The sequence below is a fragment of the Myotis yumanensis genome, unplaced genomic scaffold, assembly GCF_028538775.1.
Source record: "Myotis yumanensis isolate MYYU_CA2020_CCGP unplaced genomic scaffold, mMyoYum1.0.hap1 SCAF_13, whole genome shotgun sequence".
NCBI classification, from domain to species: Eukaryota; Metazoa; Chordata; class Mammalia; order Chiroptera; family Vespertilionidae; genus Myotis; species Myotis yumanensis.
Window position 1 is genome coordinate 55554840 of NW_027223764.1, and position 27943 is coordinate 55582782.

General features: G+C 43.6%; 1 protein-coding gene and 1 pseudogene across 4 annotated transcripts; one reads left to right on the forward strand and one right to left on the reverse strand.

Moving 5' to 3' along the window:
• Window positions 1–27855, forward strand: LOC139022103 (nuclear receptor coactivator 4-like). 4 transcript variants are annotated; one of them, XM_070433172.1, is made up of 10 exons: window positions 1–248; window positions 17264–17412; window positions 19822–19962; window positions 20102–20190; window positions 20482–20590; window positions 21120–21209; window positions 22533–22679; window positions 24414–25412; window positions 25817–25960; window positions 26304–27855. In XM_070433172.1, exons 2-10 carry the CDS (start codon window positions 17275–17277, stop codon window positions 26307–26309), a joined length of 1863 nt encoding a protein of 620 aa, XP_070289273.1. In that variant the 5' UTR covers window positions 1–248; window positions 17264–17274; the 3' UTR covers window positions 26310–27855. The 4 variants fall into 4 exon arrangements, with proteins under 4 accessions (XP_070289273.1, XP_070289274.1, XP_070289270.1 ...); XM_070433173.1 differs by lacking the exon at window positions 1–248 and adding an exon at window positions 10257–10313; XM_070433169.1 differs by lacking the exon at window positions 1–248 and adding an exon at window positions 11047–11153.
• LOC139021599 (ADP-ribosylation factor 1 pseudogene) lies at window positions 6576–7424 on the reverse strand (annotated as a pseudogene).
• Window positions 27856–27943: the final 88 nt, after the last annotated feature.

The following is a 27943-nucleotide window of genomic DNA, read 5'->3' on the forward strand; positions in this document are numbered from 1 at the left end:
GGGCGAAAGGACTGTGACCCGGAGCACAGGCAAGATTGTGCGCCTGCGCTCTGCGCCCTCTGGAGGGCAGACGGGGGCGACGGGCTGGCCCGAGGAGAGCTCTCGCGAGACTGTCAGATGTGCAGCGAGAGACGGGAGGGGAAGGTTGTGCTATCGCGAGAACTCTGCCTTTCGGCCCTCAGCGTGTGTCAGGCGGTGTCTTTGCACCGAAGGTCCCGTCGGATCGTCCGGAGCCGCGTTTGTAGTCGGTAAGAACCGAGTGGCAGGGAGGGCGGGCGCGCCTCCTCCCGAGGGGCCGGCCTCCTGCTCGACACGCCTGCCCGGGCCTGCCTGCTGCTCCCCGGCCAGGGACACGACGGCCCGGCGCCCCCTCCCCCTTCCCTCCTGGCCCCCTCCCCCCTGCCCGCCAGGCCCCCTCCCCCTTCCCTCCTGGCCCCCTCCCCCCTGCCCGCCAGGCCCCCTCCTCCTGCCCTCCCGGCCCCCTCCCCCCTGCCCGCCAGGCCCCCTCCTCCTGCCCTCCCGGCCCCCTCCCCCTGCCCTCCTGGCCCCCTCCCCCCTGCCCGCCAGGCCCCCTTCTTCCTGCCATCTCTGCCCGCCGGGCCCCCTTCCCCTGCCCTCCTGGCCTCCTGGCCCCCTCCCTCCTGCCCTCCCGGCCCCCTCCCCCCTGCCCGCCAGGCCCCCTCCTCCTGCCCTCCCGGCCCCCTCCCCCTGCCCTCCTGGCCCCCTCCCCCCTGCCCGCCAGGCCCCCTCCTCCTGCCCTCCCGGCCCCCTTCTTCCTGCCATCTCTGCCCGCCGGGCCCCCTCCCCCTGCCATCCCTGCCCGCCGGGCCCCCTCCCCCTGCCCTCCTGGCCTCCTGGCCCCCTCCCTCCTGCCCGCAGGGCCCCCTCCTCCTGCCCTCCTGGCCCCCTCCCCCTGCCATCTCTGCCCGCCGGGCCCCCTTCCCCTGCCCTCCCGGCCTCCTCCCCCCTGCCATCCCTGCCCGGCAGGCCCCCTCCTCCTGCCCTCCCGGCCCCCTCCCCCCTGCCATCCCTGCCCGCCGGGCCCCCTCCTCCTGCCCTCCCGGCTCCCTCCCCCCTGCCCCCCGGGCCCCCTCCTCCTGCCCCCCCCCCCCGCCCTCTCGGCCCCCTCCCCCTGCCCTCCCTGCCCCCCGGGCCCCCTCCTCGCCGCCCGCCTGGCTCCCGCCCCCGCCCCCGCCCTGGCGTTGACTCGGGGTGTGTTTGCCCGCTCCCCGCTGTCTCTCGAGGGGCGGGGGGGAGGAGAGCCCATTTTCCCGGAGTGCCCAGAACACATGATTCTTGCCTGCTGGGTGGAGACGTGAGGAAGGCTATACTTTTCGGCCCTTTGTGTGGCAACACAGCGCTACTTACTGCCTTGTCTAATTCTCCCGCAGCCCCGAGGGGGATGTCGGCGGTCTCCTTACAGAGGAGCGGGGCGAGGCTCGCTCACTCGCTGATGCGTTCCACCCGGAGGCCTTTGCCCAGTTCCTGGGGGTCAGGGTGTTGGGAATAGAGTGACCGAGTACACGGCCCTCCCTTCCGTGGAGCTGCGTGCTTGCGCGGGGACGGGAGGAAGTAGCCCACCCGGGAGTCAGTGCGGGCTCGGTCTCGGCAGGGCTCTTGCACCTGCCGCCTGGGGCTGCCGCCTAGTCCGCCTGGCTCCCCGCGGGTCCCTGCACCGCCCACGGGGTCGCCCACTGGGTCATGTGGACACGGTCGGGGAGGAGGGCAGGTAGTCCGAGTCGGCTCATGGCAGCATTGCCACCCTAGTGTGGCAGACCCCGAGAGGAAGACGACCAGGTGCTTCCGTGGAGGTGGGCAGGGTGCATGTGCCTTGTGCTTGGGCAAGGAACCTGGTTTGCACTTTCCGAGGTTTGCCAGCTTGCACATTTGTTAAGATAATTAAGTGAGATAATATTTGTAAAGTCTAGCACAGACACATTTCTTTCTTTTTTTTAAAATTAAATCTTTATTGTTCAGATTACATTTGTTCCTCTTTTTTTCCCCCCCATAACTCCCCTCCTTCCAGTTCCCACCCCACCCTCCGCCCTCACTCCCCACCCACTGTCCTCATCCATAGGTGCACGATTTTTGTCCAGTCTCTTCCCGCATCTCCCACTCCCCTTTCCCCCGCAAGAATAGTCAGTCCATTCCCTTTCTATGTTCCTGATTCATTATAATCACCAGTTCATTCTGTACATCAGATTATTTATTCACTTGATTCTTAGATTCACTTGTTGATAGATGCATGTTTGTTGTTCATAATTTGTATCTTTACCTTTTTCTTCTTCTTCCTCTTCTTAAAGAATACCTTTCAGCATTTCATATAATAGTGGTTTGGTGGTGATGAACTCCTTTAGCTTTTCCTTATCTGTGAAGCTCTTTATCTGACCTTCAATTCTGAATGATAGCTTTGCTGGGTAAAGTAATCTTGGTTGTAGGTTCTTGGTATTCATCACTTTGAATATTTCTTGCCATTCCCTTCTGGCCTGCAAAGTTTCTGTTGAGAAATCAGCTGACAGTCATATGGGTGTTCCCTTGTAGGTAATTGAGGTAATTAAAAGCAGCAATTCTTTTGCTGCTTTTAAGATTCTCTCTTTGTCTTTTGCTCTTGGCATGTTAATTATGATGTGTCTTGGTGTGGTCCTCTTTGGGTTCCTTTTGTTTGGGGTTCTCTGCGCTTCCTGGACCTGTAAGTCTATTTCTTTCACCAGGTGGGGAAAGTTTTCTGTCATTATTTCTTCAAATAGGTTTTCAATATCTTGCTGTCTCTCATCTTCTGGTACCCCTATAATTCTGATGTTGGTGCGTTTGAAACTGTCCCAGAGGCTCCTTACACTATCTTCGTATTTTCGGATTCTTTTTTCATTTTGCTTTTCCAATTGGGTGTTTTTTGCTTCTTTGCATTTCAAATCTTTGACTTGATTCTTGCGCTCCTCTGGTCTGCTATTGGGTGTCTGTATAATATTCTTTATTTCAGTCAGTGAGTGCTTAATTTCTAGTTGGTCCTTTATCACAACCTCGAGGGGTCTCATTAGATTTCTTGAGGCTCTCATCAAGTTTATCGGCAGTTTCTAGCAAATTATTGAAAGCCCTCAAAAGTGCGTTTTTTAGCTCTATATCCTCCATTTCTGTCATGTTTTTTTGTCTCTGCATTTTTTATGCTTTCTTGGTGCACCTCCTTGTGGTCTTTGTGCGCAGTCTTGTTGTAGTTAAGCCTTAATTGTTGTTGGCAACACTAGGGGTGAATTGACCTCCAGGCTAACTGGCTATGAGAGTCAGCTGTGTCTGCAGTGGGAGAGCTTCTGTGCTGAATCTCTAGGGCGGTGCTAATCTAGCCTTTGCCTGAGGCTATCCGGCAAATGGCTCTGCGCAGGGCTTGGGCGGGTCGGGTCACAGGGGATCAACAGGGTGGGTGGAGGGAGCAGTTATGGCTGCTCTCAGTCCCGTTCCCAGAGGCTCTGCTTCTCAGAACCCCAGCAACCGCTGCAAACCTCGGAGAGAAAGCTGCCCTCATGTTCCTACCAATGCCAGACAATCCCGTGTCTCCCGTTTGAGTCTGAGTCCCTAGAGACTCGCCTGGATCTGGAGCTCAGAGTCTGAGACTCCCTCCTGATTGAAAAGGACAACCGCACCCTCAGCCACCAGCCCGCTCCACGTGCACCTCTGTACCTTTGTATTTTCCACACTGCACCTCCTCTGAGCCTCGGTGTGCTGTTCTCTTTCCTTCTAGTTGAAGAATCTCTCCTCAGCCAGCCTTCCTGTGGTTCTGGGTGATGTCCGTTCCGTCTTTTAGTTGTATTTTTGAAGTGGTTGTTCGAGGCAGCAAACTCTGGTGTTTACCTATGCCACCATCTTGGTTTCAAGAAGTTGAGTCTTTTAATACTTGAATAATTACAGATTGCATGAGAACATAATCTTGGGTATATAAAGCATTGAGTTTTATTTGGCATAGGGAGGAAGGAAAATATTATATCACTTGTTTACTTATCTGGGGAAAACCACAAGATGTTTACCATATAAAATCAGGAATAAAATAGTATTATTACTATGATGATAGATAAATAACATGTTTTCTTATCCTTGACTATATTATGGTAAGAAGTTTCAAGTTGAAGTTAGGGCACAGCCCAGTTCTGGAAGCCTACCAGGACTTCTGTGATGTCAGCCGGCATGTTTGGCACTGCAGAATCTGAGAAAAATATCCAGAGTTGGCTGTAAATACAGTAATGTTTCCCCTTAACTGACAAACCTGCTGGTGCTTGTGGATCTGTTTAGCTGAGCTTTGACGGGTCTGGAATCAGAAAAGACACTTTATCTCAGTGTTTGTCCTAGAATCCTGGTTTCAGTGGCAATACCCTTGTCAGTTTTATTTTGTTTGAAAGCAAACTAAAAGTAATAGTTAGAAACATTTCCACTTCTGAAAAACCTTCCTGAACTAATGAAAGTCTTAGTGGAAGACCAAGTTGATTATCTATACTTAAAGCAGAACTATACCATACTTATTGTAGTTGGTCTGAATTTAAGCATTTGTTTATCATTTATTCATCCATCCACTTAGCAAACATGTATTAAGCCTCTGTTGAGTTTAGGGCCACAGCATTTCACAACTCCAGGGACATTATTCTCTTTCTGTCAATTCAATAGTGCACATAGAATGTGAGGGAGTTGGTAATGCCAAGGTACTGATACCAGGCTATCTGTTCAGCATTAGGGTATACAAAGCCAAATAAGACATTGTCCCTTCTCTTGGAGAGCTCTCAGGCTAAGGAGGTAGACATTATCCAATGTAACAATAAAGGTAACATGTGTTACAGGTATCATGCTGTAAACCTGTACAGAGGAAGCATCAGCTAACTTTATTGGCCAAAGCAATTGAGGAATTGGGGTACTTGGTCAGGAAAGGTTTAGTAGTGGCTATGACTTGAGCTTAGTCAGAAAAATGGACCGGAAGCAACTGGCATTGCTGGCAGAGAGAATAGGAGAGCCTGGTTGGACAAGGTGAACTAGCCTGGACTGTGCATGGAACAAGCTGTCTGCCAGATCACGGTGTGGGGGCTGCTCTCGGGAGACTGCAGGAGAGTCAGGCTGAAGCCAGAAAATAGAGAATTATATTGCCTTTATAAGAAATTTGTACTTTATTCTGTAGGCAAGTGTGAAGCCATTGGAGAATTATAATTTGTACTCTCTCTAGATGAGCTGATCTGCTAGGAAATGAGACAGTATAAAAATCTTGTAGCAGAAGAGAAGTAAACTGCTTTATGAATTTTTCCTTAATAGAATCTAAAAATTTTATAAAGACCTAAGGGCAAATAATGCAATTTAAGGGAATGAGGAGGTGCTTGCAAGTTGGTCTAATTGCAGAATTCTAATAGATTTCTATGATTTTCTCCAGTCCTTTTATGTTTATGTAATATTTAAAAAAATCATATCGTTGTAGTAACAGTAAAGCTGGTATAAGCTGACAGAATAGACACTGACTCAGTAATTGTTAACTCTGTGGGAATTCAAATGAGGGAGAGCTGGAGCATTTAGTGAAGTTTTGGTCAGGATCTTTTAGAAAGGGCATACCAGTAGAGACCACTGATTATGTAGGTGAAGGTCAACATTGGGACCATTTTATAGGGCACATAAAAGAGATGAAAGTTCTTGGCATCAGAATATATATATATATATGTATATATATATATATATACCCATTTTTTTTAGTTAAGAGATTTTATTCTAATAACTATAATTACACCGCTTGTTTGTTGAAATGAAAACTGAAAACAAGTATACAAAACAGTTGATTACTAATCGTGTATTGAAAGCAGTAAGAGGTTCCACAACACCAGATAAACCAGTTCTGAGCTTTTCCCCAAGGTAAATTTTTACAGCTCTTAGTTTCTTCAGTGTTTATCAAAATACAAAAGAAAAAAGTAGAGATTGTTTTTGATGGCAACCTGACCCTTGCAGGCTGAGGGAGTGAAAGCACATGTGGACGGGGGCTCTGAGGAGCTAGGCTCTAAGATGACCGGTCACCTGTCTGCGTTCCTACTGGTGAGACCCAGACAACCTGGAGCAAGTCAGTGTGTGTAGGGACCATGGGGGTCTCCCGTTCTGGCCAGAGTGGTCCCACCAAAGCACCTACGCTGACCCACACTGACCGAAGGGAAGGCTGGGGTCCCTCCAAGGGGCCTGAGTGGTGGCCACAGCCCCCAGCGCACCCCCATGGGCAGTGGTGTAAGCACAGGTACAAGCACAAACGTTATGGGATGCAGATGACCCAGCAAGACAAAGCCAATCAGGGACCGTAAGTGACCATGCAGAATGTACTGTGGCTTGTTCTGTCCACTGCACGCTCCAGATGGGAGACAGACCACAGGCAGACTGGACTCAAGCTGTTACTGCAGAACCTACACTAAGCACATTTCTCCCTTCTCTGTGTTAAAATGTCTCCTTACCTTGTATTTATATTATGAAAATGCACTGAGTTTGGGTTAAAAACCAACCACCAAAATGGATCTCAACACAGATTTAAAGCCCAGAGGAGGAGCGTTGATGTGATCTCACAGCAACTCCTAGAGGTCCCACCCTGGGTGCCTAAAATCCCTTCTCAGTACTAAACAGTGGGTTGATTCTTTTTTTTTTTTTTAAACAATAAAAAAAAGCTGAGTAATACTGCATAGGAGTACCAGAAATTGCCTCATTGGAAACGAGAACTATTTACATTAAATAAAAACCCGGTTGCAGGCTGTGTCTGCACATGTACAGCATGATGAAGCACACTAGGACTGACCATGGAGACAGCTTCTGGCACTCACACCACAGGGGCACATCTGCCACATGAGAGGAAAGCAAGGGCGAAGGAGGGAGTGAGGGGGAAGAGAGGAGTTGGGCTCACTTCTGGTTCCGGAGCTGATTGGACAGCCAGTCCAGTCCCTCATAGAGCCCGTCCCCACTGGTGGCACAGGTAGCCTGAATGGACCCGTTCCTGTGGCGCAGAGAGTGGAGGCCCAGCTTGTCCGTGATCTCAGCTGCGTTCATGGCATTGGGGAGGTCCTGCTCGTTTGCGAACTTGAGCAGGACAGCATCCCTGAGCTCATCCTCCGCCAGCATCCTCATAAGCTTTTCTCGAGCCTCGTTCACATGCTCTCGGTTATTGCTGTCAACCACGATGAGACCTTGTGTGTTTTGGAAGTAGTGGTGCCACAGAGATCGGGTCTTGTCCTGGCAACCCACCTCCCACACAGTGAAGCTGATGTTCTTATACTCCACATTCTGCATGTTGAAACCTATGGAGCGGATGGTGGTCACGATCTCACCCAGCTTCAGTTTGTACAGGATGGTGGTCTTTCCCCCAGCGTCTAGGCCCACCATGTGAATGCGCATTTCTTTTTTTTGCCAAAAAGGCCCTTGAAGAGGTTCCCAAAGATATTCCCCATGCTGTAGACCGGAGGGAGAGACACTGGCCAGAGAAACCCCCGGCAGCCGCGGTGCTGCTGCTACTCTGAGCCAGGCATTGGTTTCACTCCCACCAGCATCAGTTATATTTTAACTAGAGGCCTGTGTACCAGTCAGGTCCCTGGCCTGCGGGATGGGGCCAAAACCGGCTCTCTGACATCTCCCAGGGGTTCCAGATTGTGAGAAGGTGCAGGCCAGGCCAAGGGTCAGAGAGGTGGTTTCGGCCCCATCCCACAGGCCAGGCCAAGGGAACCCACTGGTGCATGATCGGGGCCAGGGAGGGACATGGGAGGTTGGCCAGGCAGGCGGGGAGGGACCGTGGGAGGACTCCAGGGCCTGTTCGGCCCATCTCGCTCAGTCCTGATCAGCCAGACTCCAGCAGCAAGCTAACCTACCAGTTGGAGCTTCTGCCCCCTGATGGTCAGTGCACATCATAGTCAGAGGTTGAGCAGCCTTAGCTTATCATTAGCATATTATGCTTTGATTGGTTGAACAGATGACTGGACACAGCATATTAGGCTTTTATTATATAGGATAGACTGAAAAATTTCTTCTTTCTAGCCATTGAATTTTAATTTTTCATCATTTAGTGGTATGTCTAGGTTTTTTTTTTTTTGTATCTTACCAAAATGTTATCCAGTGAAAGTACTAGTACTTTGAACTAAGAAATTGTTTTCTCAGTATTTTTGGTACTGAATGCCTGAAATGGGATCCAAGAAACTGTGCATCTCAGATAAAGCAGGCTCCTCCACAAACTCTTTCATCTGAAATCTGAGGGATGCTTAATTGAGGATGATGGTCTTTAGTGTACCTCTTTTTAAAAAATCTTCACTGGAGGATGTTTTTATTGAATTTTAGAAAGAGAGGAAGTGGGGGAGGTAGGAAGGGAGGGAAAGAGAAAGAGAGAGACACACGCCTGATGGGGGATCTGAGGCAGATTGGTTGTGACTTGCCTAAGGTTATACAGCATTTAAGTGGAGCCAGGTTTTGTGCCAAAATAGGTCCATTTTTGTACCGACTGTACTGTATAGCACTCTCAATTTCACTTCTGTAGTCACAGCACCTAGAATAGTGCTTGGCATCTGGAAGGTGCTCATTCAACTTTTGTTCAGTGAAAAGCATCCCATGAGTGTTAAAGCAGCACTGGACTGAGGCCTTGTGGTAGTGTGTGTGTGCAGTGGTGGGAAGGGGGGAATTAAGGTACAGGTGTGTCAGAGATGTGAGGAGATGTCTGAGAGCCTGAAACAAGCTGAGGGCTGAACCCCCAGCTGGGCTTGTAACCAGACAATTAGTGGGTCTGCACTGCCTGTCACTACTTGAGCCAATTAAGCAAAGACAGGGTTGAATCATATATGAGTGTTTATTCTAATACTGCCACCAATGTGAGAGCAGCACATCGTCCACAAAAGTCTGCTATGTGGCCTCCCCTCATAAGCCGTTGCTTATATAGGGTAGGACAAAGATTGCATGGGGAAGTAGGCAGTGTGGGCTGGGGTGGGACTCCATTGTTTGGGCTACAAGGTTGTTAATCTTCCTATGATAATAGTTCTTGAATAAGACTGGACCACATTCCAAGGTTGACTCCCAGGTCCCAGAGACATACAACTTCTAGCCAGGTTAGAATGTCCTTTCTTTAACCAACACAAGGCAGTCGTGGTTAACTGAGCATTATTATTTCCCCAAACTATAGCTGGTCCCCAAATATTCTATTTTTGCCCCTGACTGTTATAATCTCAGAGAGGATCTTAAGCTATTGACCAGGAACATTCTAATAACTCGGCAAGCCTCTGACTTACCCCCAAGTTTGTTATTTCTCTGTAATGATTAGCAGCAAAATCCTTAAATCATACATGTCTTGACAATTTGGCGAGTGGAGGGTTGGGCGGATATGTTGTGGGCAGTGGGACGGCACCAGGTGTTGGACCTGCCTAGGAAAGAATTCAGAGCCATGACTCAAACTATAAGAGAACATTTATTTGGAAAAGAGGTAAAAGAAGTAATTTGTATAAGAAATGGGTTTAGGAAACAAGTTAAAGAGGTAAGGAAGGGCCCTTGGAGCTTGGGAGTGAGGAAGGAAATGGTAACGAGCCTGGGGGAAGGGAAAGGAGCCAGCTGCTCCTGGGAGGGAGAGGCACTGGGTCTTCCTTTCTAAGGGTTTTAAGGGTTGAGATTTTAGGGGAGGTCCCATCTCAGGGGAAGACCTTAAAGGTGTGTCCTTTCAGCGCCTAGGTCTCCACTGATTGATTGGTGGGTGCCAGGGCAGGGGTCCTTATCTAATGCAACTGGTCATGAGCTCAGCCTTGGTGTCGCTTGTCTGGTTTTGCTGCTCCTCTGGGCTTGGAGTTGATGTACAACTGAGGCCTAGAAGTTATCTCTAGGGAGGAAAGGTCAGTGGTCCTGACTGCATGACCAGTGATCTGCTAGGGGAGGAAAGGTCACCTGGGTGCAAGGTCCCACCCTGCCATTGTCCTTTGCTAGGCAGCCAGGGCTTTCTACCTCGCCCACCCTCCTTGCTCTGCTGATCGGTGTCTCTCACTACCACAGACACAAACACGCTGGAGAGGCTGGAGAGGCCAGAGAGGCGCCGGGGCTCTTGGAACTGGCTTTGCCCAGAGCAGTGGCCAGGGATGGAGTTGCCTAGCCCAGGCGTTGCTGCAGCCACGCCTTAACCTCGCTGGAGGCTGGGGGAGGGGGAGGCCCTTCGGAGTGGGCGGCCTGTGTGGGCGGAGCTTCCGGCCCGCACACTTTTCTGCTGGCTCCCATCAGTCAGCGGGGCGTGGTGTAATCCATGGGCGGAGACCTTCCTCACCCCGGTCCTGGATAAAGCAGCCTCCGGCTCTCCTGGCAGCTTGTGGGGCCCTGGTCTTCAGGTACGTTTGGCGGCTCTGGATCGCAGCAGGACCCCTGTGGCCGGCTGGTCTACGGCCTGGGGGGGTTGGGGGGTGGGGCAACTTGCGCCGGGGCTGCGCATGCGTGCTGCGCGGTGACCTAGCCTGCTTGGAACCCAGGGCTTCGTAGGGAGACTTGCTCTCTAGGAAGTTTTGGGGAACCTGGAAAGTCGCTTGAGTAACTGTTGCTTTTGAAACTAGATAAACCTTCTTGGCATTGGATGGTAAAAACCAATTTTGTGGTCAGTTTTCAGTTACTGTTCCCGAAAGTTGATTATCTGGGGTTGATTGCTCATAATTGTATAAAGGTAGACAAATCTGAGTTCAGTAATCTCGGAAGTGCCAACCTTAAAATATGCTCTTGTGAATTTATTTTTGTTTAAGGCATTAACTTTTATTTGCGTGGTTTTAAGAAATTACTGGGAATCAGATCCCGAATTTCATAAACAACTTGTCTTAATAAAGAAAAATGGGTTGGGGCGGGCCAGCCCAGTGCTCCGAGGTCATGGTTGGATTCCTGGTCAGGGCACCTGCCGGGGTTGCGGGCTCAGTTCCCACTAGGGGCCATGCAGGAGGCAGCCAATTAATTATTCTCATCCTTGATGTTTCTCTCTCTTTCCCTCTCCCTTCCTCTCTGAAATCAGTAAAAAAAAAAAAAAAATTATATATATATATATATATATATATATATATTTTAAAAAGTGGGTTGGGGTTAATAAAAAAATATAGAATTAATCTCCAAAAAATAAAAATTAAAAAAAAACCTTTAATTTTGTTTTTTTTTAACTGAAGGAACGTGTGAAGTAAAAGAAATGTCTCAAGGTAAAATTGAATGTGGAATATTACTGTTTTATAGTTTTTTTTCTGAAAATTTGTATCTATGGTCAAATACATGGTTGGCAAAAGTAGGTTTACAGTTGTAATACAAATAAGTAATACAATAATTAATAGATAATAGTGGAAGAATAAACTTTTGGGTACTCACAACTGAAAAACCTACTTTTGCCCACCTCTGTTTATATATAGCTTCATCAAAGGTAATCAAATTGGCAGTTTTTTGAATTTAGTAATCCATAGAACAAGAGGTATCTTGTGGATTATGTTTTAAGGCAGCGGTTCTCAACCTGTGGGTCGCGAACCCTTTCACAGGGGTCGCCTAAGACCATCAGAAAACACATATATAATTACATATTGTTTTTGTGATTGATCACTATGCTTTAATTATGTTCAGTTTGTAACAATGAAATTGGGGGTCACCACAACATGAGGAGCTGTATGTTTTAAGGGGTTGGTCTTCTAGCAATGATTCAGATGCCAGGAAAATAAAAAGTGGACATCCTTTTCATTTTTTTGAGAAGAGGAATAGGTGGGAAAACAAATAGCTGGAAGCTGCAGTTGGAGATGATCCCTCCCACTCCTTTATTCAGACAAATGGAACTCTGAGTGGTTGTGATACAGATGTGAGATCAGAACCTAGGGCTCTTGCTGCTGTCCTTTACACTTGGCACTGTGTTTGGCAGTGCTTGGATTATTCTGATATGCAAATGTACTGTTTATTTTGTTCACATTATTTAAGGAAGAAGTTTCTGAAAATTGTCATAACTTATTGAGGGCTATGAAAACGGACTGAGAATCTTTTTTATTTTGGACTGAGAATCTTAATGGAAGTATTCCAATAGTAATCCAGATGTTATTATTTGAATGGTAATTGGAATGTGTTTTTGGAATGTTAATTTTAAATTTTAGTGTTGGTAAATAAAAATAACTTTTGGGTGATAATACACTAAAGGAAGAACAAGCTGGTCAGAGAGAGAATCCAGGACTAGACCTTAAGAAACCATATTTCCCCTTCATGGCTGTGACCCTTCCCAGGCTCATTTAAACTATCTGGGCCTTTGTGGCTTCACCTTCACCTATAAAATGACAGTAGTGTACTAAAGAGATGGCAATGTTTTTTCCAACCTCAAATTGTGGTTTGTGTCAGTTACACGTGGATCATAACTCTGGAAATTTTATGGTTAAACCATAAGATAATGACTCAGCTTCATTTGTGGTTAGTTGCTCAGTTTTGGTTCCCTGATCTTCGTTCGGACTTGATAAGTAGATTTGTGTAAAGCATTGTGCAAATAGGGCATATTTAGTTCGTGGAAATCCTCTCTTGTTTGTAGGGTATGTGTGTTTCTCCCTCTCTTCCCTCCCCCACAATTTAGGACAGGATCCTAGAGGCAAGGACGATTTAGGAAGCACTTAAAATTTTAACTCTGTCTTGAAAAAATATCTGCTTAAGGCAATCCTCTTTGGAAGGTGGCGGTAGGGCTGTAGTTTGAATTATAAAGGCGAATATGAAAAGACTTTTTTAGTAGTCTTTCATTGATTTGAATTTTAGAGTTAGAGCTGATTTGGTCCAGTCTTTTTATAGGTTAGAAAACAGGCAAAAGTGTGCATACTTAGTTTAGGCTATTTAGTTAATAAATGGCTAAATGATTATAAGTCAGGGCCTCCTCACTTCAAAGCCTGTTCTAGCGTCAGTGCTGCTTTCTATAGTCCAAAGGTGAGGTTCCTAAGGTTCCCACCGATCATGTACACATAATAGCAATAAACGCAGTATTAAAAAGCACAGTATGCAGGGGCCGGGTTAAGTGTTTATAGGCAGGTAATGTCTCACTTTAACTTTACTGTGTCCCTTGGTAGCCTGTTATTTTCTCCAATATCCCTCCAGGGGATATTAAGGCCAGAGAAATTAAGTAGCTTCATGGGTTTCAAGCTTGCAAATGAAGCTGGAAGTCTGGTTTGTCCAACCCCAGAGTAATCTATTAACCTTTACCCTTGTTTCACTGGCACTACAAATGGTGAATTGTTGAAAATGGTTATATGAACTAGTTACCTCGAACAAGTCTCTCTGGATGTGGCATTTCATAAAACTAAATGAGGCTTCACCACATTGTGATTTGAGTCCATCTGTGTAGGGGCTTCTTCCTCCCTGCAGTGCACGAGGGCAAGCATTACACAGCTCCTATCTTGCGATCTGGGCTGTGGAAGCTACTGCCCATAGGGAGGAGTGGCAGAGCCAAGGGCAGCGAAAGGACAGCACCCTGGGACTGGCTGTAAAGAAACGAAACAGTTGCCCTGGCCAGTGTGGCTCAGTAAGATGAGCATCGTCCCATGCACCAAAAGTTGGGTTTGATTCCCAGTCAGAGCACATGCCTGGGTTGTAGGCTCATCCTCAGTGTGTGTGTGTGTGTGTGTGTGTGTGTGTATAGTGGGGGGTGGGAGGGAGTGCAGGAGGCAGACAATTGATGTTTCCCCCTCCTCTAAAATCAATAAAAGCATATTTAAAAAAAAAGGAAACAGGTTTTCTTAGTAGTTGACAAATGGGCTCTGAAGACCTTGTTCTAACAAGATGACTGTTTTTTAGAAAAATATTTTTTTCTTGATTTTAGAGAGGAAGGGAAAGGGAGAGAGAGATAGAAACATAAATGATGATAGAGAATCGTTGATCGTTCCCTCCCCGCAAGTCCCTCACGGGGATCAAGCCTGAAATCCAGGCATATGTCCCAATCAGGATCTGAACCTCCTCGCTCATGGGTTGATTCAACCACTGAGCCACCCGGCCAGGCCTAAAAAGATGACTGTTTTAAAGAATAGCACTCATTTTAATTTGAAAACTTGATAAGTATGTGGGGAAAAATCAGTTTTATAACTTTTAAATCTCATCCTACCTTTTGTTTATAAGTGATAAAAAGAAAAGTCCAACTTGTGTACTTCTGCCATATTCTACTCTTATTAGGCAGTTGTATAGTGTTTGTGATTCCATGAGAAGACTTTAGGGATCTAGTAATACATACAGTCAGTGCTCTATGCATTTGAATTGGTCTCCCATATGATCTAGAACTTCAGGGTTTTGACATCATGAAACAACATTTTAATTTCATTTTATTGATTAAATTTTATACTGTGCCAGGCATTGTGGCATTTCACATAAATATTGAGGACCTAAGAGTGGGAAATTTGGTTAATACATTTTGAAAGATGGCTAAACATGCCTTGCATATAACCTAAGTACAAAGTGAAGCAACTCGTGGTGATGCAAGTCTGAGGCAACATTTCACTTGTGTTACCCAGGCTTTTTCATTTTTTGTTTGAAATTTACCTTTATTGTTGAAAGTAATACAGTTGTACCCTCCCCCCACCCCACCCCCTACCCCTTTTAGCCTGCCCTCACTCCAGGCCTTCACCACCCTATTGTCTGTGTCATGGGTTGGTTATGCATAAGTTCTTTGGTTAATCTCTTCCCACCCACCCACCTACCCACTGGACCTTCCCTCTGATAGCCATCAGTCTGTTCCCTATTTCTACATTTCTGGATCTGCTTTATTTATCAGTTTCTTTTGTTCTTCAGATTGCACATGTGAGTGAGATCATGTGATACTTTCTCTCACTGGGCTTATTGCAGGCTTTTCAAAGTCCCTACAGTATGTGCCAAGTGTGCACTAATGTCTACACTTAAAACAGGGCAACTTGCAGTATGAAAAAGGAAGGCGGCAAAGTAGGTACCAGCTTGGTGTTTCAAGGGTTGGAAAACATTTCAAGGATTCCGGTCAAATCCTGGGGAAACAGATTGAGGCAACAAAATAGCAAGGTGAAGTTGGAAAGTTGCCTGGAGCGTTCAGTTTCTTATAGGAAGTCTGCAGTTCCTGAATGTGAATCTTTTGCTGAAAGGTCAAAAGGAAGCCTGTTGGGCTTCTTGCTCTCTGTTTTGTTTCAGAGGGTGGGGATCACACAAGTTTGTCCCTTTCCTGCTTCTAGCTAGCCGCTTGGCCCTAAGCTAGGCCTGAAGACGCAGGTTAAGCCAGAGTTCCCTTTGTTCCAGTTGAGCAGCAGCCATGCCCAGGACTGCATTGAGTAGGCTGCTGTTCTGTTGGAAGCTGGCTTCTCAGGGGTCATTGCCTTCAGGAGTGGTGGGAAGTTCTTTCATGTATTGCCTCCAATGCCTCCTATTAATACTCCGCCCCCCACTTTGGGTTGTTTTGAGTAAGTGTAATTCTTCTCTTTGAAATGTCTCCAAATATTTGAGAAGAGACTTCTCTTATCAAGGTTAAACAGCTTCCCTTCCGGAGAAATTTTTCATGGTTTTGAGGTCTCTTTCCCTTTTCTAAATGCTTCTTTCTAAAGTGTGTTATTCAGAAAAATTTCAAATATAGTCTAATAAACATAGAACAAATGTTCCTATGACAAACATTATACTTTTGATGAAATCAGTCATATGGTATGTAGATTATCTCCCCCTCAGACCCAGCACACTGCTATCTCATATAGGGCTCACTTTCAGTTAAAAATCTCCATCCTTTTAAAAATTTATACTCCCCCTCGCCCCTCCAAAAAAACAAAAAACAAAAACGTTGTACTCTTCCCCAATTCAAGTTCAATTGAGGAAAACAGGGACATACCTCTAAAAACTTTACAGACTGGCTTCAGTCCATTATCCTTTGAGTACTGTGTAAAAAACTTATGATTTAATTTAATTGTGTTTCTATTTAGCCCATATTCACTTTGTCCACAAAGATAGCATACAACCTTGTCACAGGTCTTACTATTGTCCAGATATGTTGTGTCTACAACAAGCATGTCAAACTCAAAGGCTAACATGGGCCAAATAAAGGTTTAAGTTTATGTGGCCACAAAAAAACAAAAGCTTTAATTTTCATAGAAACGTAGGGTTTTTTTTTAAAAAGAGACATGCTGAATACAAAGGGCTGAAATAAATGAGTCATCGTTAACATAAAATAATAGAACATTTTAATAAAAGTTAGTATTTCTTCTGGAACATTAACTTACCAGACACTGAATAACTGCACACATTAATAAGCGTAACGCAACTAAACCTATTTTTCTTGTTCTCCGAAACCAAAATATTTCCTGTTGCGCACACCAAACAAGTGAGTCCAAGCTTAATACAGAATTCTCTGTAGTTTGCTACACTAATCGCTGTAAGAACCTCCCTTATGTCAAAATCCTATGAAATTGTTATTTTAGATTTACATTCTGGAGAGCTTCCTAGCTATGATGGCATCTCTAAGTTGTCCCTAAATTTAAAAAATATACATAAAGAGAGAATAAATTAAAATTCTGTCCTCAAAAAATTTAGGTACTTGTCAGATCTATACAACGTTCTAAACTGTTACTAAGCTTTTTTTTTTTCTTTTTTTTTGCAGCTGTTTTTCAAAGTACTGTAATTATGGATCCTTGTAGATCTTTTTAATCTTCACCTCTAAATCTGCAAAACAAGAACACGTGACTTAAACTGTCTGACTTCATGTGTGTTATAAATAGAAACTTACACTCTAATATTCTTTGAACTTTTTGGAGGCTGAATGCCTTATTGATTCAGAAAAATTGTGTTTATTTCAGAAATACCTGTTCACATGTAAAGTGTTACTAAAGTTAGATGCATAGAATTTTGTGGCAGGAACACAATAGGGGTGGGCATGGAGAGGAGGGAGTATTTATTAAGAGGTTGCTGTGACCCTAGCTGATTTTGCTCAGTGGATAGAGCATCGACCTGTGGACTGAAGGGTCCCAGGTTAAATTCTGGTCAAGGGCACATGCTGGGATTGTGGGCTCCATCCCCAATAGGGGTCGTGCAGGAAGCAGCCTATCAATGATTCTCACCATTGATGTTTCTATCTCTCCCTCCTGCTCTGAAATCAATGAAAAAAATATGTATGTATATGTATGTGTATGTGTATGTGTATGTGTATGTGTATATGTATATGTGTATAAAGAGTTTGCTATGTGCCAGGTCCTGTGTTGGAAGTAATCTAAGCAGTTGGTAACTGGGAGCTGGATGGAATGATCATTTCGGGATTGAAAGGTGGTTTCTGGTTGTAATGATGGTGCAGTTTGAATTGTTCTGTGTTTTTTTTTTTTTGAAGGAACAGTGAAAATGAGTACCGTACAGGACCAGAATGGCTTCAGTAAGAGAGAACCCCTTCTGAGGTGTCGTGATGCACAGAGGGACTTGGAGCTTGCCATTGGTGGAGTTCTCCGGGCTGAACAGCAAATTAAAGATAACTTGCGAGAGGTATAATGTGTGCTTTTCTCTTGCCGTGTCTGGACTCTTAGCACAGGCATGGTTAGAGCATGGCCAAGGTTTGGCTTCTCAGTGCCAACCAAGAAGTTTCACCCCATGCCTTCCATGGTCTGCCTGAAATGTTGATGTCTTTGATTCCAAAGGGAAATACAGATGTTAGAAGAGTTTGGAAAACTTTGTACCAAGAGAATTAGTTCAGCATGCATTTTTTAAAAAAATATTTTACTGACTTTTTACAGAGAGGAAGGGAGAGAGATAGTCAGAAACATCGATGAGAGAGAAACATCGATCAGCTGCCTCCTGCACATCCCCCACTGGGGATGTGCCCGCAACCCAGGTACATGCCCTTGACCGGAATTGAACCTGGGACCTTTCAGTCCGCAGGCCGACGCTCTATCCACTGAGCCAAACCGGTTTTGGCCAGCATGCATTTTTTAAAAAATATATTTTATTGATTTTTTACAGAGAGGAAAGGAGAGAGATAGAGAGTTAGAAACATCGATGAGAGAGGAATATCGATCAGCCCTCTCCTGCACATCTCCTACTGGGGATGTGCAAGCAACCCAGGTACATGATGTGCCCGCAACCCAGGTACATGCCCTTGACCGGAATCGAACCTGGGACCTTTCAGTCCACAGGCCGAGGCTCTATCCACTGAACCAAACCGGTTTCGGCCAGCATGCATTTTTGATTGCTCTTTTTTGCGGTCCCTGTGCCAAGCAGTGCCATCCAAAAAAACCCCCCAAAAAACGAATGAGCAGTATACTTACTGTTCATCTGTATCCTGGATGCATAAAGGATGGCACAAGATCCTGTCCCCTAACATTTTTTAACTTATTGATTGCATGGTTTTGGTGGTGCAAAGGTTGTGTAAATGACTGTTAGAGTAAGCCAGAATGAAATATGTTTGTTCCATTGACTTAATAGTATTCTTTTGGTGACTGAGGAGACCAAGTGGTATTACATGACTTTGAAATACTTTATTACACAGAAAAATGTGTTTTAAAATAATTTTGTAAAAAAATATATTTTTACTGATTTCAGAGAGGAAGGGAACGAGAGGGAGAGAGAGAGAGAGAGAGAGAGAGAGAGAGAGAGAAATCAATGATGAGAGAGAATCATTGATTGGCTGTCACTTGCACGCCCCCTACTGGGGATTGAGCCCACAACCCAGGTATGTGCTCTTGACTGGAATCGAACCTGGGCCCCTTCAGTCCCCAGGCTGGTACTCTATCCACTCAGCCAAACTGGCTAGGGCTAAAGTAGTTTTTTTTTTTTCTTTAAATATATTTTATTGATTTTTTACAGAGAAGAAGCGAGAGGGATAGAGAGCCAGAAACATTGATGAGAGAGATCGATCAGCTGCCTCCTGCACGCCCCCCACTGGGGATGTGCCCACAACCAGGGCACATGCCCTTGACCGGAATCGAACCTGGGACCCTTGAGTCCGCAGGCCGACGCTCTATCCACTGAGCCAAACCGGTTCGGCTAAAGTAGTTTTTTAAAAAGGGGTTCTCATTGATAATTTATAACTGTTTTGATTTTTTTCCTTAGGATTTTATATTTACCCCTCTTTGAATCACTGTGTATGCTTCCAGAAACATTTACTTTACAATTTTACTTAAACTGTCTATCCTAGTGATCTCTGGTTATTGACATATAGTGGCACATCTCTTTATCAAATTGGTCTACCGTCGTCAATGGGTTGCTCATTTGTAACCTGAGAAAAGAGATAAAGGCTAGCTATTAAGTCAATAGTCTTATCTTATTACACTTGTAAATTTATAAAACTATAGGTTTTCAAATTATATGAAACACTGAAGGGGATCAATATTACCTGACATATCCTTATATTTTCTCTTGATTATTTTAGAACACCCAAAATTAACCTGGCTTCTTAGTATTGTGGGGGGATTTTAGAGCCTAGGTATACTTTTTTGGCTGGAATTCTTAAAATGGGTCCTTCGGGCTTTGGGGACACTAAGCCCAGAAATTATAGGTACAATTTTTAGCATGTGCATTTTTCTGGGGAGATGTCATTGGATAGCCAAAAGAATTTGTGACTCCCAAAAGTTTAAGAACCTCACTGTTCAGTGGGAAATAATTATTTGGGCTTATAACAATAGTGAAGCTGTCCTAACCGGGTTGGCTCAGTGGATAGAGCGTCAGCCTGCGGACTCAAGGGTCCCAGGTTCGATTCTGGTCAAGGGCATGTACCTTGGTTGTGGGCATATCCCCAGTAGGGAGTATGCAGGAGGCAGCTGATCGATGTTTCTCTCTCATCAATGTTTCTGATCCTCTATCCCTCTCCCTTCCTCTCTGTAAAAAATCAATAAGATATATTTAAAAATAAATAAGTAACAATAATGAAGCTAATATTAATATGTATGTGTTTCCTAGATCAAAGCCCAGATTCACAGCTGCATAAGCCGTCACTTGGAATGCCTTCGAAGCCGGGAGGTGTGGTTGTATGAACAGGTAGATCTCATCTATCAGCTTAAAGAGGAGACACTTCAGCAGCAGGCCCAGCAGCTCTACTGGGTAAGGTGGCTGGTTTCTAGAGAATGTCTTTCCTGTATTGTGGCATCAGATAAAAGTTTAATCTCAAGTGGTTTGTTAACTTGGATACATTTGGTGCTTTTTGTATCATTGTGGCAAGGTGGTTTCATTTTTCTTATAGTTACTGGGCCAGTTCACTTGTCTTATTCATCAACTGGAGTGCACCCAAAACAAAGATCTAGCCAATCAAGTGTCCGTGTGCCTGGAGAGGTAAAGACTGTCTTTGCTTGTTTTGATTCTTGGCATTTTGACTTTGGTGTATTAAAAAAAAAAAGTCACTTTTGTAACTCATTTACTTGACTTCTCTGTTCCTGTGATAAGATCATCTTGTTTTATATTTTTAATATTATACTTGGTGCTTGGTTAAGTGATCTATCTTTGGTTGAGAGTCTTAGAAAAGTACAGTCATTTCAGATAATTCACAATTTGGCTTTTGCTTTGGATGAAGTTGAAATAGATATTTCTTTAAAATAGCCAGATTTTATTTATTTTTTTCTCCAGACTGGGCAATTTGACCCTCAAACCTGAAGATTCGACTGTCCTACTCTTTGAAGCAGACACAGCTGCTCTGCGCCAGGCCATCACCACATTTGGGTCCCTCAAGACCATCGTGAGTAATACTGATCTCAGATGGTTCATAGTGTGCTTCTCAGGTCTGTGGCCTCACACGTGGTACTAAAACATCACAATTTTACTTTGAATACTGGCTTTCTAGAGAATTTGGTGAACTTCAGAAATTTCACATTCTGATTAAGAATTTCACATTCTGCCCAGGGTCCAGGGCATTAGGCTGGTCGTTCTTGGGATGTGGTATTGACTCATGGATAATCTCAAGAATTCACCTGGTATTAAAACCTTTGACATATTTCTTATAAAATTTATTGCTTGAATGGTCTTTCATATAAAGAAGCAAACATGGTCTCATTTGTGTCTTGTTCAAAGTAGTAATACTACCAATTGTGGTGAAATTTCTTGTATGATGTTATGTAGTAAATAGAGATTTCTCAGATTTGATAACTACATTGTAGATCATTGAATTTAGTGTAAAGAATATTCTTTTGAAATTATGAATTATAATTTCACTTTTTGATATGAAAGTTAACATTAATAAATATGATTATTTTGCTTTTATTTTATAGCAAATTCCTGAGCAGTTGATGGCTCATGCTAGCTCATCCAATATTGGGCCCTTCATGGAGAAAAGAGGATTTATCCCATTGCTAGAGCAGGTAAAATGTAATTTTGTTTCTGATAACTGATTTATTACTTGGCTAATATTTCTTTTGAGTTTAAGTAAATCACTTTTTTTTTTGCTTTCATTTATTTGTAAAAAGGTAATGGGTTAGTTTATGCAATTAAATTCTTCCTTTGAGATGGATTGTCAAATAGAAATTAGATGTTTAATAGGTGTTGAGTAACAGAAAGTTATTGTTATCAGTTAGTTCATACGAAATTATCATCAGCCCTAGCCAGTTTGGATCACTGGATAGAACATTGGCTTGTGTAGTGAAGGGTCCAGGGTCCGATTTTAGTCAAGGACATGGACCTCAGTTGCAGGCTTCATATCTCCATTTGTGGTTGGGGTGCATGCGGGAGGCAACCAATCAGTGTGTCTCTCACATGGATGTTTCTCTCTGTCTCTCTCCTTCCCTTCCACTCTCTCAAAATCAATGGCAAAATATCCTTGGGTGAGGATTAAAGACCATTATAAACTTATGAACAAAAATAGATAGAGAGGCAGAGCTGCCTCGAACAGACTGTCAAACTACTGCAGGAAAGCCGGGGAGGGTTGAGGGGCGGTGGGCAGGGGGGGTGGGGGGTGGGGCGGAAAGAGATCAACCGAAGGACTTGTATGCATGCATATAAGCATGACCATGGACATAAGACACTGGGGGGTAGGGGAGGCCGGGGAATTGTTAAGGGCGGGGGGAAAAAAGGAGACATATGTAATACTCTTTGTAATACTTTAAGCAATAAAAAAATTAAAAAAAAAAAAGCAATGTAAAAAAATAAAAATAAAAACACTTTCATCATTCCAAACAAAAACTCTGTACCCATTAAGCACTAACTACATTTTTCCCCACTCCCAGGCCTTGGAAAAAAAAAAAAAAGTCCTACTAGCGATCAGCTATTGAGAGCAAATGCATATGTAACAGCCAGTGGGCTAATTTCTTTATACCTGTCCCATGGCTTGGTCCCCCAATAGCACTGTATGTTGTTAAAAAAATACCCAACAAACAAACAAACAAACAAAAAAATTGTCATTAGCTCTCTGCTTGAGTTGGTTCTCTCTTGGGAATCCTTTTCTTTATAATTCATAGATTTGATTTACTTCTAAAGGCAATTCAAATATAGGTTGCTAGACATTGTGAGTTGAGAAAGAACCCTGGAACTCAGCCACACTCCTTCATTTATAATTGTGAATATGGAGGCTTAAGGAAGTCATGTAATTTGTGAAGAGTTAGTGGCAAGCCAAGATTAGAGAGTTTAGGTCTCCTGCTTTCCTGAACTTTCTACTGCATTTGACATTCATTGCCTTGTTATATGATTAGCAGAAGTCAGCATCCAGCACCACAGCCGTCCCTCTCAGTGAATGGCTCCTTGGAAGCAAACCGACCAATGGTCATCCAGCTCCTTACACACCCAGCACCAATCTCCCGGACTGGCTCATCCAAAAGCAGACCTTTGAGAGTAGTCAGGTATGTTGTTGCTTTTTTGTTTCTGAGGTAAATGTAGTAGTAGATGGCGTTAGTATGTCTTTGTTTAGTTTTTAGTTCTGGTCTAGAAACATGTATTTTTAATAACTTTAAATTACAATAGTGACATTTCTTCGCCATAGAAAGTTTAGTAAACAAAGAACTATATAAAGAAATACAAATAATCTCAACATGCAGAGACAACCACTGTAACATTTTTTTTTTATATACTTCACTAGAGGCCCGATGCACGGATTCGTGCACCGGTGGGGTCCCTCACCCTGGCCTGCGCCCTCTCGCAATCCAGGACCCCTTGGGGAATGTCGGACTGCTGGTTTTGGCCCGATCCCTGCAGCAGGGCCGAAACTGGCAGTCCAACATCCCCGATGGCTGTAGTAGTGCGCAAAGCGGCAGGCGGCCGGGGAGATGCCCGAGCCCCGGATTGTCGCCCCGCTGCCTCCCGCTCATCCCAGCTGCGCTGCGCCTGCCTCTGCCACCACTGCCATGGAGGCCGGGGAGGTGGGAGAGGCTGGTGCTGCCCCAGCTACACTCGCCAGCCATGAGCCCGGCATCTGGTGCCCATTTGTCAGCTGAGCAGCTCTCCCGCTGTGGGAGCACACTGACCACCCGGGGGCTGCTCCTGCGTTGAGCGTCTGCCCCCTGGTGGTCAATCATAGCTACCAGTAGTTCAGTTGACTGGTTGTTTAGGCTTTTTTATTTTTATTTTATTTTATTGATTTTTTACAGAGAGGGAGAGGGATAGAGAATTAAAAACATTGATGAGAGAGAAACATCAATCAGCTGCCTCCTGCACACCCCCTACTGGGGATGTGCCCACAACCAAGGTACATGCCCTTGACCGGAATCGATCGTGGGACCCTTCAGTTCGCAGGCCGATGCTCTATCCACTGAGCCAAACTGGTTAGGGCTTAGGCTTTTATATATATATAGATTTTTCTATGCATACATATACTTAAAAAATTATACTATAAGTCCTGTTTTGGCTATTAGATTTTTTTTTTCACTAAAAATATATTTCTCTGTCACTTAATTTCTTCCATAAAATCCTTAATAGAATATGTTTCATCGATTGGCTATAATTTAATCTCCAGGTTTTTTTTAGTGGGGAATATAAACAAAGTTCCTCTAAACATTCAGGAGCTAATTCTTTGTTAGTTCCTTAGGAGAAAATACCTAGAAATGGCATTCTTAGATTACAGTTATAGATACATATTACCAACTTGGCTTTCCAGGAAATTGATATCAATTTATATTCCCCCCAGCAGAATATTGATTGTATTTGCTTCCCTGAAACTTCTCTAAGAGTACTTATAAGTTTATTTGTGAATTTGACACAAAATAACAATTTTGTTTTAAGGAAATTGAGTATTTTTCCTATTTATTAGCCTTTTTCTATGATTTGCTTAATTATATCTTTTGCTCACTTTTGTCTTTATTCATAGAGGCATATTATGTAGAACTAATTTCTCTTTTCTATTTATGCTACAAATGCTTTCTCTTAGTTTGCCTTTAATATTTTCCATTTTTTTAAATTGCAGAAAATGTTTTTTGTGTACTCAAATATTTTATTATTGCCACAGAGAAATCCCTTGTCTCTGTATACTTAAATTTAGAAACACTGGGCAATGTAGTAAATAGGCAAATGGGACTGTTATCATTGAATCCTAAAGCACTCATCCTATTCTGGTGAACTAATATTGTGTACTTTTTGCTTAGACTTCCTCCAGAACCTGCAGTGTCTTTAGTAATGTCTGGGGCAACCTAAAGGGCTTGGAAAACTGGCTCCACAAGAGCCAACAAGAAGTTATTCCTGAAAAACCAAATTACGAAAAGGGTAACAGCTGTTCTACCACCAGTTCATGCTCCATTGATACTGAAAAGGTTGAAGATCCAGAGCTTCTTGATCAAGATGAGATGAGTCTTTCTGATTGGCTGTTGACTGACCAGGACTCTCCAAAGCTGGAGAAGCCTGGGAATGGCAGCTGTGAAACCAGTGAGAAGTTTAAGCGCCTGTTCCAGGTGTTCCATGAGTCCTACAATGTGAATGATTGGCTTGTCAAGTCCGATTCCTGTACCAATTGTCGGGGCAACCAGCCCAAAGGTGTGGAGATTGAAAACCTGGGCAATCTGAAGTGCCTGAATGACCACAGTGAGGCCAAGAAAACCTTGTCCACTCCCAGCATGGTTATTGAGGATTGGCTTGTCCGGAACCATCAGGACCCATATAAAGTAGAGGAGGTCTGCAAAGCCAATGAGCCCTGTACAAGCTTTGCAGAGTGTGTGTGTGATGAAAATTGTGAGAAGGAAGCCATGTCTAAGTGGCTGCTGGAGAAAGAAGGAAAGGATAAAAATGGTATGCCTGTGGAACCAAAATTTGAATCAGAGAAGCATCCAGATTCCCTGAATATGTGGCTCTGTCCTTCCAGGAGAGAGGCAGCAGAACAAGCTAAAATATCAAAGGCACTGGCTGCTTCCAAAATTGCTGATTCCTTCAAAATGATAAGGAACAGTTCCTTGTCAGAGTGGCTCATCATACCCTCATGCAAAGAAGCACATCCCAAAGATAGAGCTGGCAAACAAAAGCTTATGAGTCCGGCGGCCACTTCCTGGTGTCCCTTCAATACAGCTGACTGGGTCTTGCCAGGAAAGAAGACAGGAAACCTCAGCCAGTTATCCTCAGGAGAAGACAAGTGGCTACTACGAAAGAAGGCCAAGGTGGGCAGACATCAAAATAGCACCATTTGAAATATATTTAACAGGTTTTTACTTTCTTAATCCCAAACCTTGCAAATGGCCCAGATCCTTAAACATGTTAAGTGTTAAATTTTGCTTAAGTATTGATTTTGGTACAGTATTAGCAACAGAATGGAGGATTTGTGAATATTCAGACTAAAGTTTTTGAACATTTTCCAGGTTCACAATCTCCATCCTGCAGGGGGAGAAATACACAAAAACACGCCAGCCTGTTTTATTGCTATTTATGGGAAAAAATTTAGGGGCAGAGGAAACAATTGTCACCCTTACTCTTAAAGAGAGAATGTCCAACATTTACATTATTCCTTATTGACACTGTATTATTGGGAAGATTATTTGTAGCAACTCATCTTTTTGTCTTGCAGGAAGTATTACTTAATTCACCCCTGCAGGAGGAACATAACTTCCCCCCAGAACATAACTATGCCCTCCCAGCAGTTTGTGATCTCTTTGCCTGTATGCAGCTTAAAGCTGATAAAGAAAAGTGGCTATATCGAACTCCTCTACAGGTGGGTACATGCCAGTAGTGTACGCATTAGATTTTACAGCTTGTTTTCTTATATATATACTCGTACTTTGTCCATTAAACCAAATTCATATTAATGGAATGAATATTAAGCAAATGAAGGGAGAGGGGGATAATAACATTTCATGTATTTCACTTGAATTTGCTTTATGAACAAACTAGTACATATTTGAAAATGGCATTTCAAGATGATGTAGTTGTTGGGAATTTTTGGAACCTGTGTGGATTCAAATAGCTTATTGAGAAATGAGTGAGCTTTTAAGGTGGGGAGAAATGTTTTCATGCTACAGTGAAGTGATTGTTTATCTGTGGACCTTTCTTTACAGATGTGAAGGAATGGAGTACTAGAATCAAGCAACTTTTCTGCAGATCATCACATTTCCATGAGCCAAGTGACTGCAGCTTGCCAAATCATTGTGTTTCTGGGTGTGACCAGCCAGTTTAGTTCCTTTCCTGCCTAATTTTGAACTAGTGAAGAGAAATGTCATCACTTATGAATTACTGTGTAAAAGAAAAAGGCTGTTTGTTGATGCTGAGGTGATTCAGTTTCTTCTTACAATTCACCCCTACACTAGAAAGAAACACAGTATCTTGGTGGATATTTCTTTCACAAGTCTCCATGGCTCCTTAGATTGTGTTGTTGTTAGTATATTAAAACTGTAGTTTTAAAATCGAAAGAGTTCTATATTCAAGGTGTTGATTTAAAGCTAGTCAACTTTCTTAACCTTTTGGCTACCCTTCTTTAGATGCTTCCCTTGCTGTGGGTTTTTTCCATTAGTGGTGGAAGTCATTATTTCTTCTGTTTAAGTAATATATAGTATATTTCACACAAATAATTAACCTTGAGAATAGTGATTTTTTTTTTTTGGGTAAACCAAAATGTGTGCCAACATCTTGGCAATTTTTGACATTAATTACAAAACATTTAACCCACAGGTCAGATTCTACATTTTCTTTTGTAAGAAATTAAAGCTACTGCAAATTTTGTATTTATTTCCTTAAGTGTTATTAAATTATCTAGTGAGCTCTTTTAGAAAAGCTCTAAATTGCTTTAAGATGATATTCTGGGTAATCCTAACCTATTTGAAAATATTCTGAAGAAATGCAAGCAAAAGAGCCCCAGTGCCGATTAATCAGAGAGCAAAAGGCAAAACATGTTGGAAATATAGTACTTGAACTATTCATTCTCCTAAGGGTTGGTTATTGGTGTATCCTGTGTAAATGGAAGTTGAGCTTGACATTAACACTTGGTGCTTTTAACTAGGGATAAATTAAATGTCCTTACTGCAAGCAGTGTCCCTTGTACCTTTACCTCTAAAAGTGCAGTGAGCTGGCTGTTCTGAACACGTGTGCCTTGGGGTGTTTATTGAAGCTTTATGAAAACTGGTGTTTTCTCAAAATCCTTAAAGTCATGCCCACGATTTAAAAAGTTTCTCTGTAGGAGAGAGATGGGATTTGTTTTTAAATTCTTTGATAAACTGCTTTCCAGGCTTCTAAATTAAGCCACTCAACTTTGCCCTGGTATATGGTATTGGAAATACTTAGTGTGTGATGTTACCATCTAAAAGCCCCTTTGGGGAAATTTCCGTCTTAACCGTGCCGTTTGCCATACAGCTTCATTGGAATTCTTGAACCACGGCTGGGAAAAGCCCTGTATTATTTTATCTCCCCCAGACACCATTTGGAACTTTAATAAAGGTGGTGGGTAAAAACGTAAGGAGCCTTTCCCTTATTTTAGGTTGCAGGAAACTTTGTAGTTTTTGAGGTTTAACACTGTGTATTCCTAAATTTACATTAATCACTTTGCTAATTAGTATGTAAAAGTCTTTTGCATTGATGCATTTTGTACTTCCCTCCATTAAAAGTCTAACAGCCATAGTTGTGTGTATTTGTAAAAGTATCTTGTAACAAAATATTCTATCACATGTAAATGTGATAACCTTTGGTTAGTAGTACACTGATAACA